General features: G+C 36.6%; 1 protein-coding gene across 1 annotated transcript; it reads right to left on the bottom strand.

Moving 5' to 3' along the window:
- Nucleotides 1-828: 828 nt before the first annotated feature.
- On the bottom strand, nt 829-14,182 carry KIF11 (kinesin family member 11; the record flags this gene model as incomplete). The annotated part of the gene is made up of 21 exons (XM_010010867.1): nt 829-951; nt 1,690-1,803; nt 2,102-2,256; nt 2,502-2,724; nt 3,804-4,083; nt 4,721-4,860; nt 5,246-5,404; nt 6,381-6,503; nt 6,798-6,970; nt 7,228-7,435; nt 8,567-8,755; nt 9,526-9,613; nt 10,137-10,225; nt 10,877-10,972; nt 11,088-11,330; nt 11,625-11,715; nt 12,911-13,035; nt 13,128-13,313; nt 13,657-13,735; nt 13,820-13,917; nt 14,050-14,182. Coding segments are annotated over 21 exons (3,115 nt in total), but the record flags the coding sequence as incomplete, so codon positions are not given.
- Nucleotides 14,183-17,192: the final 3,010 nt, after the last annotated feature.

The raw sequence follows: 17,192 nt of genomic DNA, 5'->3' as shown, positions 1-17,192 counted from the left end.
TGCATGTTCTAATGTAAGCATCTAAATCTTAAAAGAAATCCTGCCAGTTTACAATACATAAGCTGTGTTTGACATCATATCCAAACCAACACATCAGAGCTGCAGGTTAAGACAAAAATAAGAACAGCGGGGTTCAAAACAAATTAAAATAAAAAAACCCAAAACCTAGCAGTGAGACTTTCATCTACTGAAAAGGCACTGAAATATTGTCTATTATGAAACAGGGGAGAGAACCATCCTTTTTTGGCAGCACAAGATGTATGACATAGCTGGTAATGTTTTAGCTAAATGAAACATGGTAATATAAAGTGAAAGTCATGTAAGCTTGTTTTATACTGAGGGAGGTGCTTATACATTTGTTTTCCATGTATCAATGATTTATTTGAAGTATCCCAGTCAAAAATCAGCTACTTCGTAAAAACAGGAATCAAACTAGTAAGCAGGTACAAAACCATAACACTATTTACAGTTAATTAAAATATAAAATGGTAGCTGGTAATGCTGACAAAGCATTTTACCTCATCCCTTTCTACTGTTTAAAATCTACTGAGAAAAGGATCTCTTACATGACAACATAAAAGTCTACTTAACATACACCACCATAATCTGCTTTTTTTTCTTTTTCTGTTTAAAAAAAAAAAAAAAAAAAAGAAAGGTCTGTTAATACTTTGCAAATGGGACAAAGGCAGGACATCTGGCAGGACAATCTTCTCATACAGCTTTGCATCAATATATCAGTATATACAGAGACCGAGAATAACCAAAGTTATGGCTCAGTAGAGAATTAAACATAAGTATTTCAAAACAGGGGTTTGCAGTGGGTGTATCTTAGTTCAGTGATCTTAAAGGAGGCTTAGATTTGGGAAGAAACTGTTCCGTCATATCCTCTATTTTGCTCTCCACTATAGCTGCAGATTTGTTCTCTTTATCCTTTCTGTGACTCCTTTTGTGCTGGGATTTAAAGAAAATGTCCAATGTTAAGAGAATACAAAAAAACCCCAAAGACTACTTGTTCATGTACTATGCATTATAGTGTTCTGAGAAAAAAAGTTGGCAGAACTCCTGAAAGGTGTCCCTAATACTACATTTATTAAAGAGACTTATTGTAGAGACCTGGAAGTTCAGCAGTTACTTTAAAAGGATCCATGACAGGTAAACATACCACACCCCCACTAATAAACATAGCAGGGGTGTAGACAGTTATATTGGTAGAGCAACAGGTTCAAAAGGAAGGAAGAAGGTAAAAACAAAAACACCACCACAACCCACCAAACAAACACACACTACCACCCAAAACAACCAACAGGAGAAAATCCTCTCAAAAAACAGCGAAGAATCAAGAAACCTATCATTTCTGTCTGGCCTCTAAGAAAATACTCCACATCTAATTTGAACTTTTCTATTAACACATATCTAGTAAATTAAGGCAATGTTTTTCAGGCAGGTTTATCTGCTGAGAAGTCTTCTACTGTCTGTCCAGCTTGGCAGAAATTTGCATTATTTTATCTTCTGCTGTTACCAGAATCTGTTATTTTATCTCAAATTTAACAAAGCATTCTACAGGATTTAAAGAAGCTGTTAGACTACATTAAATGATAGTAGGTGACTTTAGACTACACCGCTACTGTGGAACAGTAATTTTCCTTCATTCTTAAATACACAGCTGTTTGGAATATCTGTAGAAGTTACCTGGAAAAAGGGAATGCCACCATTTACTTGGCAGCATATACTTGTATCCACTAAGGATTTGTCACTAGCAAGGCTTTCACTTGCTTCTTGCAACTCTTCCTCTTCCAACAGGTCCTAAAACAGAAGTTTTCAGAAAAGTGTTTTTAATGTACTAAGCATGATCAGACCTATAGAAGCCATGGCACTTCTATTTTTGAAAAACAGAAATGAAAGTCTCTAAATTATTAATGTCTTCCCCTATTTTTCAAGATACCGTTTTTGTCAAAAGCTCAGCACATGTGGCTCTGAGTACCCTGCAAAACACAACAGCTGCAACAGCTCTGGGGTTCTAGTCAACTCTCCACAAGAGCATGAAAAAACTCCCTAAAGATGTGAAATACTGAAAATCCCCATTTGCCCTTCACACACACACCTGATCTACGTTATCCTCCACCTCCTTTGTTGCAATGTTCAGGACAGCATCAAGCTTTAGTTGTTTTTGCCTTAATTGCTCCAGCAGAAGTTCCCGGGGTTCTGTTCTCACAAGTGTGACTGGATAGAAGTAGTCTTTTCTCTGTGGAGTTGCCCCTTTAATGAAGATTGTACACTAATGAAAGGCACTATTAAACACTTTCAGCACTTGCTTTACAGATCCTCAATTTTACATTTACTCAACAAAGTCATGATTTGTTCAGTCATCATTCTTTGCATGCACCTTAAAAAAAGGTGTAAGGCTGTTAGTTATATTATGTCTCCATTGGCCTTCTCTTACAAATTCTGCAATTCAGATTGCTTTCTGTAACACCATTCTGCCCCCAACCTACTTTAAATACCTGTTGGAACATCCACTTTAAGATCCTCCTGCAGGAAATCATTAACCTGAGTCAGTCCACCCTCTGCTTCTTCATTAAGTGTCAGCTTCTGCTTCAGAAGTATCTCCTGATCAACCTCTATCTGCTCAAGAAGGCCATTTAGTACCTTCTCCTCAGCAGCTTTTTGTCTATTAATATGGTCGTCAATTTTGGCTATGGCTGTATCACAGTTGTCTTCATTTTTCTGCAAACAAGACAAAAGCACAACTAGTAACACCAAGTTAACAGTAAAGGTAAGGTTATGGCCTCTTTTCTAAGATGTGGTACATGATTAGTGACATGACTTGAAATGAAACAACTGAGACCTCAAATTGAGGAGTTTCGGTGTGAGTTCTACACACTCATTTTGGGAACTACCTTCAGAACAGATTCAGTTTCTTAGAAAGTATGATCATTTTAGAAAGCTACTCATAAGAATAAAGATGATGCCATCTAGTTCAGATCAGACTTCTCACGCTTCTATGCACAACCCTCCACAGAATTAGGATATTCAAGTGAAAGTAAAAATCCTACAAGCCCTAGAAGCTTTACGCATTCGTAGGGGAAAAGGAAAACATATTTTTAGCTGTTCCCACTGGAATGAAATGCCTGAAGTGTTCTGTAGGTATAACAGATACAGGGGTGTCTTGAGACTGCAAATGCTTTTAACAGTTAAGTTTTTCTTTCTGAAAGTTAGCAAAAAGTTGGATTTGCCTATTTCAGTACCTATTAGAACAATCAGGCAAGTAAGTGAAGTTTGTGATGGAAATTTAAAAAAAGATAAAAACTTCCAGATAAGAGGCCAGAACTAGTAGTTACCTAAAAGGAATGCTTTCTCCCATAATGTTAATCCATCTGATCAATAAAGTCATTTGCAGCCTCCAGAATATAGTCTGTATTTGATCACTGTGCAAAATCTTCCAGGGACACTACTGGTAGATAAAGCTTTAGAATTAGAGGTGTACACTACCAAAAAGATGTAAAAAAACCCCCAAATTACAGATAGAAGTTAGCTGCATGGGATTAATGAAGACACCATTTTAGGAAGTTATTTGCACTTTAAGTTCAAAGTCTTAAGTTAAGCTTTTGATTTCCTCTAATTGCATCTATTTAAACTGAGTAACATGAATCTGCTGAGATTGGGGGAAAAAAAACCAACAAAAAACCAACAAAAACCACTGCAATTTTTTTTCTGACTGTAAGTGAAAACTTCCTTCCCCTACAAATTCTACTGTAAAAGTTTTCCCCAGAATGTTGTATTAGGCTACAAATTACTATAGGTACCTTTTGTAAACACTCAAGTTGCTGTTTCTCATCACTGAAGGACAATAGCTGCTGGTTGGTGAAATCGACTATCTGAGCAGTTGTAAATTCACCCCATTTATCAGTATCCTGAGACACATTTTTGAGATTGGTGAGAAGCTGACAACAGTGGTCTGTGGATTTTTCCAGCATCATCTTGTTTTCAGCATTTACAGTCCTGAGGTCTTGAGAGAAATTATCCAGAGATGCAATAAATTTGCTGTGATTGGAAGTTGCACTACTGACTAGGTCTGTAGTTTTCCTGCAACAACATGATTGTAAAAAGTTCAGAGATTTTGAAAGGTGGATTTTAGCACTTTCTATATCTAGAAATATTTGAGACCAGAAGCAGTGAAGTAGCACAGTTCTTTCAAACCAGTTAATTATAATGTTGCTCTATTTAGTAAATTTACAAATTGCATCACTTCGAGCAGTAGGCTTGTTAAATCCCCTAAAAAAGCCCAACCAAAAAACCAGAAAAGCCAATAATAAACTAAAAACAACTAAGGCGAGGTCTTAGTTACTCAGTCTGCAACTGAATAAAGCATGCTGTAATAGAAGATGCACGATTATACTTCAAGCTAACCCTTCATGGTACAAAGTTCTGAATCCCAGCCATACTGAGGGCAGTTTGTCAGCATATTACTCCCAAAACCATGGTCTCTTATCTGCAATATGCTCAAGAGACAAGTTTCAGGAAAAGCCTTGTAGAGCTACCTTTTACTCTGGGGAAAGGTGAACTATGATCTACATTCTGTGGCAGAACTCAGCTCTAACATACAGGTCTTGTCCAGAAGAGTTTATAAGCATACAAATATGAAAAGCATCTAATTATGCAGTCCTCTTCATACATAGTTTTATCGTGCATCAGTATACACCAAAAGTAATCTGCTCCTTACACGTGAACGTTTTCTTGCACAGTGGAGATGGTGGTCTTCAAGCTTCCATTTTTTGCAAGTACATGAGTTAAGTTCTTCTGAGTCTCCTGAGCAAAAAGTTCAAGCTGGCTTTGCAGTGAGGACATCAATTGAGCTGTGCTCTATTGAGATAAAGTGTCATACATTTCATTGTTATTGTGCACTTTTTAACATTCTTAAAGGGTACTTGAATGCCTTTATTAAAAATGCAGCAGATAAAAAGCTTTGTCACTCTACATTTTTTGTAGAGAAGATAGACACTTTGCTTTTGGAAATACATGTAAACACATATATAGTGGACACACTTAGAGCAACAGTACATTTTTTTGTTACCTTCCTGCGCAAGCTTCTTAAAGCAGCCCATCAAAGGCTGAAAAGAGTTAGATCATCAAGTTACTATCCTAACATTTCCCCTGAAACAAGTAAAATAGTTTACTGCTACAAAGAGTTTAAATCAAAACAAGCAATCACATTTGGTGTTAGAATTTCTTCTAACTCTAAGGATACCTTTGTATGTGCCAACCTCGTCATTTCCACTTCTTCTTTTAAATTCTCACAATCATTCTGAAGCTGAGCAAAAACACTGGCAGTTTCTTCCCATAATCTTTTCAGAGTGAGAGAAAGATCTTCAAAGAAGGTATCCATTTCCTTTTTATGACCCTCCATCTTTGAAAAAAGGTTTTATTAAAGTTAGGTATTTATATTTTGGTAAGAACTGGATACTTTTCCCTAGCATAGTTAATACAGAAATTGTCAAAGGCACTAATAAAGTATTGTGCATAAAAGGTGGAAAATAACACTTAGAACAATCTGAAGTGACTGCCTGGAACTTGGTATGGGCTTCTCCAAACACAAAATTTGGCATGTGAGGTAGACAAAATAGTAAGACATAGACAAGGTACTTTGCTAAGACAAGAGCAAGAAGCAAGAGCTGGTAAGCCATGGACTATTTGTTGTCTAAGTTTGAAAACCAATAAAAAGCTTCTAGACAAGGGGAGTTGATTTCACATAAGCTGTAATTGACAAAAGGGGGAAAACTTTCAGTCAGAGCAAGGATTTGACAAACTGGGGCAGCAAAGGTAGAAAAAAAAAAAAAACAGAATGAAAGGTGAAGACTGAGGCTACAGTTCTACATAAACATTATGAGATAGACTAGAACTAAAAATCGAAACACAGGACTCTTTTTGCAAGTGCAGTGCTGTTGATACTTATGGTTAACAAGATATAACATCACACCCTCCAGGAGTCAAAGTGACTATGGGAGAAGTTCAGTATGAGTTGCAGAAATTCGGTTTTAAGAGTAAAGACTTTTCTGAGTTGGTTACTTCTAAGATACAGGAGAGACTACATTAAGAATATCACAAAATATATTTGCTACATATAGCTTCAAGCATCCATGTTTTACCATTCTTATGGGGCATTTAGATGAGTATTTGTGCCAATATAGGTAATAAGCAAATATACCACATTTAGAAGTGGAAAACAAGTCTGAAAGAAAGACCTAAAAGGTAGGACCCATGGGACAGAATAAAAGGAGAAAAGCCAGACCAGAAGAGGAAACGCTCTGACACACTGCAGGAAAACCACTAAATGGTTGTCTGTAAATTAAATAAGAGCACAAGAGATAACATATGTGCATTACCTTGTCAGCCACGACAGAATATTTCTTCATGTTATTCTGAAACTGACAGTTTAGCCCCAAGACAAATTCTACCATTGGTGTCAAGCTATTTAATGCTCTTCCTAATCCAGATGTATGTTCCTCCTACGAACAGCAGTGGATGGGGAAAAAAAACAAAACCAAACTTAAAAAAGTAAAGAACAACATGTAAGTACATTTTCATGTACTCTGCTATGACAGTATTTGCTATATAAGTATTACAGCTCGTGGGGGTGACATGCAAGCAGAAACAGGGAAGGACACAATCATGGCCAAGAACTAAAGCAGAGACAAGTAGAGAGCATAAGAAAAAACCCCTATACAGTATTTACAGAATCTCTTTTGATTGAGAACAGTTTAATATATTTAAGTAACATAAGAGTATGTAAATTTACTAACAATTAATCTCAGCAGCTCAGCTTTACAATCAAGTGACAGATTCTGATGTTGTATTATTTTTTTGGACACGTGAGAAACTTCAGTAGACACCAATTCTTTAACAGAGGCAAAAGATGCTGATACAACTGATGCAAGAATATTAGCTGCTGAAGAACTGGTAGACAGGAGGTCACCTACGAAAGAAATCAAGAAGTGTTACAAGTGTTTTTTATAAGCTCCACCACAGGATAGAAACTCCTTTTATTGCTCATCACCTTCTTGCCTCTTACAGCACAGGAAGGCTGTTAATCTACATTACTAGTGCAAATGTTATCATTACATTGCTTAATATAAAGCCTCTTCCACTTACTAAAACAGATCCATTTTAGGAAATGGTCTTTGGTACTATGTTGCAAAAATTCAGGATGGTATAGTGATACGGTATACTTACCTATAAAATTAGTGTAAGATGTCAACATCTGTTGCTGCTTCAAACTGTTTTCACTAACTGAATGTTGTATTTTGTTGAACAAATCATTCATTTGTCCTGCAAATGTATTTTGGACGATAGCATTGTGTTGATCAACAGCCTTCTTACGGTCCAGTTTTGCATGGAGACCAGATACATCTTTCGTGGTTTCTTCAACTGTACTAAGTAACTACAATTTCAAGTTATTCTGGTCAGTCTTTAAACAAGAAGTCAAGCATATATTATATAGAGAAGTTAAAGGAAAAGTTATCTCCCTAGAAAGACAGGTATTTCCCTTTATAACATCAAATTACCACTGTTCTAAATCCTGGTGTTATATCATTTATAGCCTTAGAAGACAGAAAGAAGTTACCTATAAAAACCATTTGTTCTTTGAAATTAAAGCATTAACAGTTTCTTAAATATTGAGGACGTCCTTTAAGATACCATTTATCCCACAATACTAACAAAATCCTCGCCACTTCAACTTTTTCTGAAAGATTTGACAGTAGATATTCTTTACTAGTACTCAAGCAAGAGGCTTCCAGTACTAGTTCTGTGATAAACAATTGAGAATTCGAAAACATAGTGGATTCTTGGTTTTGTAATAGGCATAAATAATTTCTGTATCTATTTCTCTTACACAAACATTCATAACCCACATGCAAAAAACTAAGCACCCCCTCCCATCCTTACAGGAATCTGAGTAGAAAGGTATTTTCATGTTGACTAAGGATACAAGTTTTATCACTTTGCAGTTTAAATAGCAGGACATTCTCTCCCCGCATCAAGTCTGTTTTGATAATTACAAGCTATCTACAAACATCAAAATGATATCCTAAAATATAGACTTAACAGGACAACAGTATCCATTACTCACTCAGTGACTGTAAATTACTGCACGCATCTTTGCAAAGCTTTTTGCTGCTTTTCTACCCCAATTATATATAACTCAATCTTTTGTATGGCCAGCCGTAAGTTCCTAGTAAAGAAAGCTACTTACTCTGCAAAATGGCTCATGACATAGATACTGCAAAGGACTGGAATTCTCCTGACAACCTGGCCTGAAGGAAAGGTTAGCTCCAGACCAACCAGTGTGTTTAGCAGTCAACTCTCAATATTATCACAAAGTCCTGCAATCTGAAGTAGCTTTTAATCATAATATAATATATTGAGAGAGCTAATCCTACTTGTCCCATCTTAAATTCAGGTTTTGTCACATTTGCATCATGATTTAGCAACAATTATTTGCTTGAACAGCCTATGAATCTCCCAAACACAGGAAGCTATTGTTACAGTTAGGTGCAAAAACTGTGACAACCTTGCTAGCTGTGCCATGTAGTTTTTGTTCAGTGTTTTCCAAAACTGAAACTACATATTCTTCTTCAGCCAGATGAATCTTTGTTTCTTGCAGATCTTTTTGGGTTTCTTCCAGTTCTTTCTCCTTGATTTGCAGATCTGTTTTACATTGTTCGAGTTCATTTTTATTAACTGTGAATAATTCAGTGATCTAAAGCAGAAGACAAAAATCAACAGGGAAACACAGCTTTTTGTAAGTTCAATAGAATTGCCATTTCTCAAATTACACCACAGTACCAGAAGGCAAACTGTCATCTAGCAATGTAGTTTCAGATATAAGGCTTAGAGTCTTAAACCTAGACAAAAGATTTGTATAGTCTCTGTATTCACTGAAAATATCACAAACCAATACCATATTCATTGTAATAATCCCTTGCTTCCCCACTCAAAACACAAGACAAGCAATTGTTACAATGCAGTAAGAAAAAAAAAAAATACCACTAAGCAAACCTAAGATAGAATGAAGAGAGTTAGTAAAGCTGATTACACAGAGTAGTTATGTATTTCAGCAAATTCATAGCTGCATTTCTTTTAAAGAGGAAGCTCCCATTTTCTGTGTAATTTTATAGTGGGAGCTCATCATCTTCTCTTCTCCCCCCTCATTCTTTGCTCCTAAGCAGCTGTCAACTGAGATACCATTTTTACAAGCAGATTTTTGCTGAAAACCCAGAGCAAATTAAAGGTAAAGTGGTAGACATTAAAAGAGCTTTTAAAAAAAAAATAAATATTGCATCCTGAAACTTGCAGTTGATACTTCAAGTTCCTAACATCAAGAATTAGGAAGCTTCCACTCTTGACTAATTGGAGAACTTTAAGATCAAAAACTTCAGAAAGTTCTTTGCTCCAACCTTTTTCTTCCTTCCCCAAAGGTTTCTTTCCTTTCTTGGCACATTTAATCCACAGCTGAGAAATGTCACTTACTCTTTTCACTTCTTCCTCCATGACACTGATTTTGTCAATATACTCTGCAATTTGCTCTTCCTGAACTGTTAGTTTTCCATTAAGGGCTCTCAAAGATTAAAACAAATAAACAAATTAGTCAAGTAAGAGTTGATTTCAAGATTATCTACTGGGTTTTTTTTTACTACATATTTAGTAATTTCAAAAAGTATTGATAACATCTGTATGAAAAGCAGGTAATTTTCACCTAACGTAAAAAGGATTTAAAATTATTTTCCACTGTAAATTTTCTGTGAGAACTATCCCTCTTACAAAGTCAAGTAAATTACGTCTAGTTTACTCTTCTATATGAGCTTCCACTGAAAGAATGACTGCATGGTGTAAACTTGCATCCCAGCTATGCTTATGGGATGTTGCACATATAAATAAAATTGTTAGTGCAAGCCTACTCTTTAGTCTTCTATCTGTATAATAACTAATTTCTAAAAAACAAATTAACCAGTTGGCTAAATTCTCCTTACTATCTTCAACTTTCTGGTGTGAAAGTAAATCCAAAAGCATATCTGTATAAGGATAGGTACCAGTATCTGAGATTTGTTGTTAGTCATTTTATAGAAATTTTGAAGACATACTCATAATTTTCAAGAGAAATATAGACTCCGTTTTTCTCTCGTGCAGCAGCAAGGTCTCGCCTCAGACGCTCAATCTCTTCGGTGTATTCCTGCATAAAGAAACAATCACTTGTAAACGTAGAAATTCCTACTCTGTTTTCAAGATTAATCTTAACAGTTACTTCACGAAGAGTGCTCTGTGAAAGTTTTGCACAAGCAAAACACTTCACTCCTGTTGCAAGTAAGTTCAGTATAGCACCATTTAAATTTGTAACATTGGATAGACATAGAGCATTGAAACATCCCACTTCAATCATACCTGGTTGCATGTAACAGCTTCCAATGGGAAGCACTGCTTCTTTAGTAGCAGTCAACTACTTTATATTCATACTTAGTCACAATTTCACTTTAATTCAGGCATTCTCTAGGGAATAAAGCTACTAATACAGTAAGCCCAGGAAAAAATATCCAGTGTCATTTACTGGCTCTCCACTAACTTGTAAACAGATAATCCATACACAGAGTCATAGCTAGATGTAACAGTTCTCTCTATCTAGCTTTACTGTTAGCAACAGTTTTGGTGTATGCAAAGTGACTAATGCTACACCAGGTTGAAAACATGCGTTCAGTGATTAAAATCACCTCAGAAAAACCACCACTACTAGTTACAGCTTCTCCACAACTCTGAAATTCCTCCATAGCAAAACCTATGTTAACAGAATCAAACCTAATCTGTAACTTGAAATATATGTCTAGCTTACCTTAATAAGAGCTTTTTTTGTTAGCTTCTGATTAACTTCAGGCTTGTTCATTATGTTCTTTGCTCTGTGGGCATACTCTAGCGTACTCAGGGTTTCCTGTGATAAACAGATGTAGTAACACTACGTCAAGATGAGGAGTTCACCAATATTTTTGTATCATTAGCAAAATATAATACCTATTTTAGGAATTGATTTTCAGACTTAAATTTACCTCAAGACTTATAGAAGCAGGAGAAACTGTGGCAATTATTGATGTTTTTGTTCGTCCTCCAAGAGAGTCTTGAAGGATTCTTGTGAGTTTAGATTCTCTGTATGGAATATGTGGGGCTCTTTCTACTAGAGCAGTAATAACTCTTCCTAGTGTCAGGAGAGACTGGTTGATATTTCCAGCTTCACGAGCTCTTTTGTCAACTGCCCCAGATCGACCAATGTTTTCACTTCCTGCAAGATCAACCTGAAAGACAAGAGGACAGACATACTTCCATCTCAAATGACCCTGAAGAATGCTCACCCCACAGTGTTGCAGAATGCAACACACAAACTACCTTGAGTTGTGAAGGATGACAAATGGGACTGACATTTTTCAGAGTGACAAAGACATTTCATATCTCTTTACAGAAAACAACTGTTTTTCCCCTTATTGGAAAACAAAACCAACCCCACCTTAGATTCTCAAGAGAATGACGTCAGATTATTTTAGCTGATTATTTTAAGAACGTCACCAACAACATTTAGTTCAAATACTTACCAAGTTTAGCTTTCCAATTTTAACAAGTTCTTCTCCATCTATTGTTGTTTCTTTCATGTGGATGGTAATAGAAAACACAGAGTGGGAACGGCTATAAAAGAATTCAGTTTTCTTTTAATATGTTTTTACAATAAGAAGCTGACATGTAGAAAAACACAGACATCAAATTAGACCAGTTTGACCACACAAAAAAACAGTTCAGGCAGAATAAAGCATCTAAATTCCCTGTAATTTCAGATTAAATTAGTTCTGTGTTCTAATCTGTGGTAACCAAATACCCATTCCCTTGCACCAGTACACAGATGTGCTCAGTGTATTTTAAAATAGAAATATGACGTGGGCAGGGTGTTCCTTGCTTATTGCAACACTGGATGACTGTTTGTTCACAGTGACATAGCTATCACATCTGCAGTTTAAGAATGATAAATTAGTAATAAACAATGATATTTTTGACCAAGATGTCTCTACTAGATTCTGACTGAGCTGCAATTGTATGAAGTAGCCTGCATTCCTATACAAAACCCCTTCAACCTTACGCCCAACTTCCACAGTAGTTTTGACAGTATTTGAGATTCTTACACCAAGTTTTTATTGAGTAAACAGGATTGGCATAAAACCCCCAACCACATATAACAGCTAAAGCAAAGACAACCCATCTCTCTAATACAGGTACATCAGCTAAATATCTTCCAAACTTTGAAAGGACTACAGCCTTCTTGAAGATGTACAGTATCTATTGCAGAGAACATTTATCTCATGCTAGTACATACAATGCATGCCAGTTCTGTATATGTCGGGCTTCTGTCTTTTTGTTTCCATAGGCATAGAAAGCCTTGAAAAAGTTAACTCTGAGTTTTAATTAAATTTCAATATTCTAGATGCCAGATTAAGAACATTCTGCTGCTTATATCTCAGCTAGAGTTAGATGGAATGCCAGGGCTACTGCCAACTAGACACTGCATATTAACATGGGACATATTCATAACAAAGCATGCAAACTGTAAACAAGAGGGGAAGCTTACGTAGAAAACCATGCAGAGAGAAACAGCTTGCCCATTATTAAGATGAGAAGCATTCAGATTTTATAATGCCCCTTCACACACCTATTAGAATCACCCCACAGGATGTGGTAAGGAAGTTGTAAATATGCCTTTCTGACCCACATTTGACAACCTAAACTGTGATACACAATCTCAAGATCATGCCAGGTTTGCACTAGCTTCAACATGGTCCTGTTTAATAAAACAAGAACAAAATAAAGTTTCTGAAGCTGTGAAGATTTGTACCTGGAATATGCATTCATGTAAGTAGCTGCAGTGGTTCTTTTTGCTGCACCCCTTTCCAGGATTTGGTAGACTTCATTTTTGTTGTGAACAGTTATTTCTTCCAAGCCTTTAATAATTACACCCCGCTGTGAGAAAATAATACAAGCTTATTATACGTCTCTCAATCTCCATAATCCTGAAAGCCTTACGATAACAAATTTTGGAAGACAGCACTAACCTTGTTTCGAGGATCATCAAACATCTGCAGTCTTTCTCCAACATCAGGAGTAGGATTCAGAAGATCAAAAAGCTCCTCATTATAGATTTCCAAAAGAGAGACTTTCACAGAAAATTCGGAACCATTCTCTGTGAGTTTTTCAAATATTTGATGCAATGTACGGGGTATTATACCTGCCAGTGGATCCTGTAAATTAAAGTGAGCTATTTGATACATAAATGTACTGAGAGAGATTTGGGGGTGGGGGGTGCAATTTCAGCTAAATAGCCTCGGTTTGTTATAAGCAAGAATGCCTTAGACAAAGATCATTTTCCATATAAAGATCACCAAGACTTGCATGCATGCATTAAAGATGTAAAGTCTTGATTCTCATATAAATGAATGAGACCGTTTACTAATTTACAAATATTTCAGGAAAGTCAGCTTCAGGATTTGAAAGGCATCAATTTCAGGTTTTTCCTTAGCCTTCTGCAATTTCTAACTTTGAACGAATGCATAGACAAGAGAAATCTCAGGAATGAAAATATACCTCTTCCCAAGTATACTCCTCATTGGGTGACCGCTCCCCTTCCATTGTGAAGGTCTTACCGGTACCAGTTTGGCCATAACTGTGAGAATAAAAAAAATTAAAGTGTAACCAAAACACTAAAATTAAAAGAAAATTTCCTAATAATAATTATTGGCTTACTTACGCAAACACTGTACAGTTGTAGCCCATAATAACTTCATCCAAAATGGGACACACAACACTCCGGTATACATCAATTTGCTTTGCTTGAGCTCCAAAAACCTGTTGAGACAAAGACAATCCATCCCATTTATCTCTACAGTAACGTATAGCATCACAAAATACAATAATCAGACTGTACTAGAGAAATGTATTAACTTGTTTCTTCAAGTCTCCAACTTAACAAGCAGTTACCATATCAAATGTGTAAGTCTTTCTTGATGTCTTATCTGTCACTCCTCCAGTGCGGACACTAACTTCCTTTCTTGCTTGATCACAGTCTACAACGGGATAAGAGCTTGCTTTACGTTCTGAGGCATTAAAAGGCCTAAAAGACAGGAGTTAAGAATATAGATTGATATCATTGCTAACAAGAACATAAACTGACAAAGCAGTAGTATCACCCAGTTTAAGGATCCAGAATAGTGTAATTGAGTAAAAGGGACATAAAACTTTTAACTTAATTTGTTTAATAACTAAGGAAAAACTGCTGCAAATGTGTCAGTTTCCAGATCTTGTTTCCTTTCCACTCATTGTGGAACAACTCAAGAATCTACAGCTTTTAGTTTGTTTACATATGTATTTCTTAACAAGTCCATAAACACTTTTAAGATCATTTACATGTTCACACAGCTAACTTGCATTAGAAAATGTTCAATTGCAGGAGTGGTACAAGATTAAACATACCAAATAGTTGTATAAACAAAAGCCTTCAAAAAAGGAAAAAAAGTTACACATGAAAGTTAAGGCAGTAGCAAATTAAATTAATTTTAAAATTTCCTTTTTCATTTACACAAGCAATGAAGCCTGCACCTCACACCGATGACACCACTTCAAAGCACCAGAAACACCAACAGGACCTACTAATTGTAGAACAGTAAACAATACCAAAACCTTAGTAACCTTTAAAATATTTTGACAGTAGAGGCACTTCAGATGCTGTCTCTTTAAATTATGTTAAAAAAAAAAAAAAGAAAAAAAGAAAAAGGAAGATGATACCACAAGTGCACAGCATTTTGAGTTTCTTGACTCTTGTGGCTAACATTTCTTCCTCAACATAGCACTGGGGCTGATGCGTTAGATTCTAAACACACCACTAGACACTTTACTGCAAGACTGACTGGTGACAACAAATGATCACTAAAAACACACTCACAGGGCCAAGTTACAGCTTTGGCTTTGTGACTGTTAAAATTACAGGGGACTGAACAATGAATACATTCTGCTCTATAATTATATACAACAGTGAACCAAATGCAGGCATCTTATGATATGCTAACCCACAACCATGAGAGTAGAGGAACATTTCAGCTACGCTGGAGCATACATGCAGGTCATTGCCATGCACCAATAGACATGCAGTAACCAGGTATGCCATGGTGACATTTGATCACAGATTCATCCCCTTAGGTATGAAGGATATCAACATGCATATTAAAAATGCTAATGCATGCATTTTGAGTTTCCAGATTCATGTTTTACCAGAGCACAGCAAATGTGTTGCTTGAAAAGATTTTTGGTTTCAAACTTAAACAGGGGAAGTTCAGGTTAGATATACGGAAGAAGTTCTTTACTGTGAGGGTGAGGAGGCACTGGGGTTTCCCAAGGAAGTTGTGAATGCTCCATCCTTGGCAGTGTTCAAGGCCAGGTTGGACAGAGCCTTAAGCAATTTGGCGTAGTGCAAGATGTCCCTGCCCATGGCAGGGGCTTGGAACAATATGATCTTAAGGTCCTTTCCAACCCAAACCATTCTATGACTCTATTATTGAAAAGCTCAGACACATCAGGTTTTGGAAGCAATTCTGAAATCAAATTAATAAAATAGCATTTATCTACTGATGTGTAAAGTAAAGAGAACCTGACTGGTGCAGGAAAAAAAAAAAAAAAAAAAAAGACAAGTGGGACGAACATTTACTAGCTCAAACACACTAAAGTTCTATTAAAAAAGAAAAGCTGTATAAGAGGCAAAAGCAAAGGTTAGTTAGAAAGTTTTTAAGGGTTAAAAACCTAATGTTGACATAGTCTACAAGTTGCAACAAAAGCAAAACACTACACCAGGGACAATCCTGATGCTACTGTCATGTTGAGCATTATATTTAATAAAAATACACACTGTATTTAGTTCAAATATGCATTGATACTTAGTGAGGCTATTGCAGAACAATTTACTAATCAGATGGAAAAAAAAAAAAGGATCAGCCATGAGAGCATTTCACGCTCAATTGCATTCAATAACATTATTCTTCTTTTGCAATAGTTTTGATTTACATCAACACCTTCACCCACTCCACAGCATTTGTTTTAGCAGCTTTTTAGTTGTATTGCAAAAATAAGATAAAATCGGGTTTAATTTCTATTTTCATTATGGATCTGTAAAAGTAGAACTTCCAAATGTGAGGATGATTGCAAAAGGAAACAACAATAATGCATACGCTAACATCTGCAGCTCTGGCTCAAAACAGAAATATCTCCCACCCCAAAAAAACTAAACAAAAACAAAAAAGAAAAAACGGAAAAAAACCCCACCAAACAAACAAACAAAAACCAAACAGAAAAACTTCCAAAGGTATTTCGAGCACTCTTCTTAACCAATTATCAGAGTTACAGATTTAACAAGCAACGCTTTTAAGAAACTAAGATCCAGCATCAGTGAGCAAGTCATGTCAAAGCTACAAAGAGAACCTAGGCTTATGGTATACGAAATTTGTCATATTGTACCAAAACAAAAACCAAACCCCCTCCCCCAAATCTCATCAAGGTAGCTAGTCACTATTACTTAAGAAGCTGACTCTCATAGCTTTTCGTCTGAATTCAGAGTCTGCGTCACTGAAGTTTTCCGGAAAGATGCAGGAAAGTGAGTGCAGCAAAAGTTTTATTAGCTGTTACATGGCAGCAGCTTCCTGCAGAAGCTCACAGATCAAAACGCAGGCTTTTTTTTTTTTTGTCATCTTGATTATTAGTCACACCAGCTCTCAACCCAGCTCTTCTCAACCTTCCTATACAGCTTCATACCGGGGGTGCACTGATCTTGATAGGAAACTAAGCCATTTTAAACTGTAAGAGATTATTCTTAGAGGCGTTAATTTTGCGGAAGTGCGGATTATCACATAGCGACATGGGTCCGCCACACTGCGCATACAATGAATGCCTCGGACAGGCGTTTTAAAGTACACTAACGAGCAGGTTCTTTAATGCCCCTCGGGGAGACCCCCCGCAGCTGCCTCTCCTCGGGGCCGCTGATCAGCACCAGGCAGGGCCGCAGGCAGCGCGGCGCCCCGACAGCCCCTCACACGACGACGGTCTCAGCCCGCCTGGCACAGCGGGCTCCCGGAGAGGCT

The sequence above is a fragment of the Nestor notabilis genome, unplaced genomic scaffold, assembly GCF_000696875.1.
Source record: "Nestor notabilis isolate BGI_N333 unplaced genomic scaffold, ASM69687v1 scaffold20003, whole genome shotgun sequence".
NCBI lineage: Eukaryota > Metazoa > Chordata > Aves > Psittaciformes > Psittacidae > Nestor > Nestor notabilis.
This window is presented reverse-complemented; position numbering and strand designations above follow the sequence as displayed.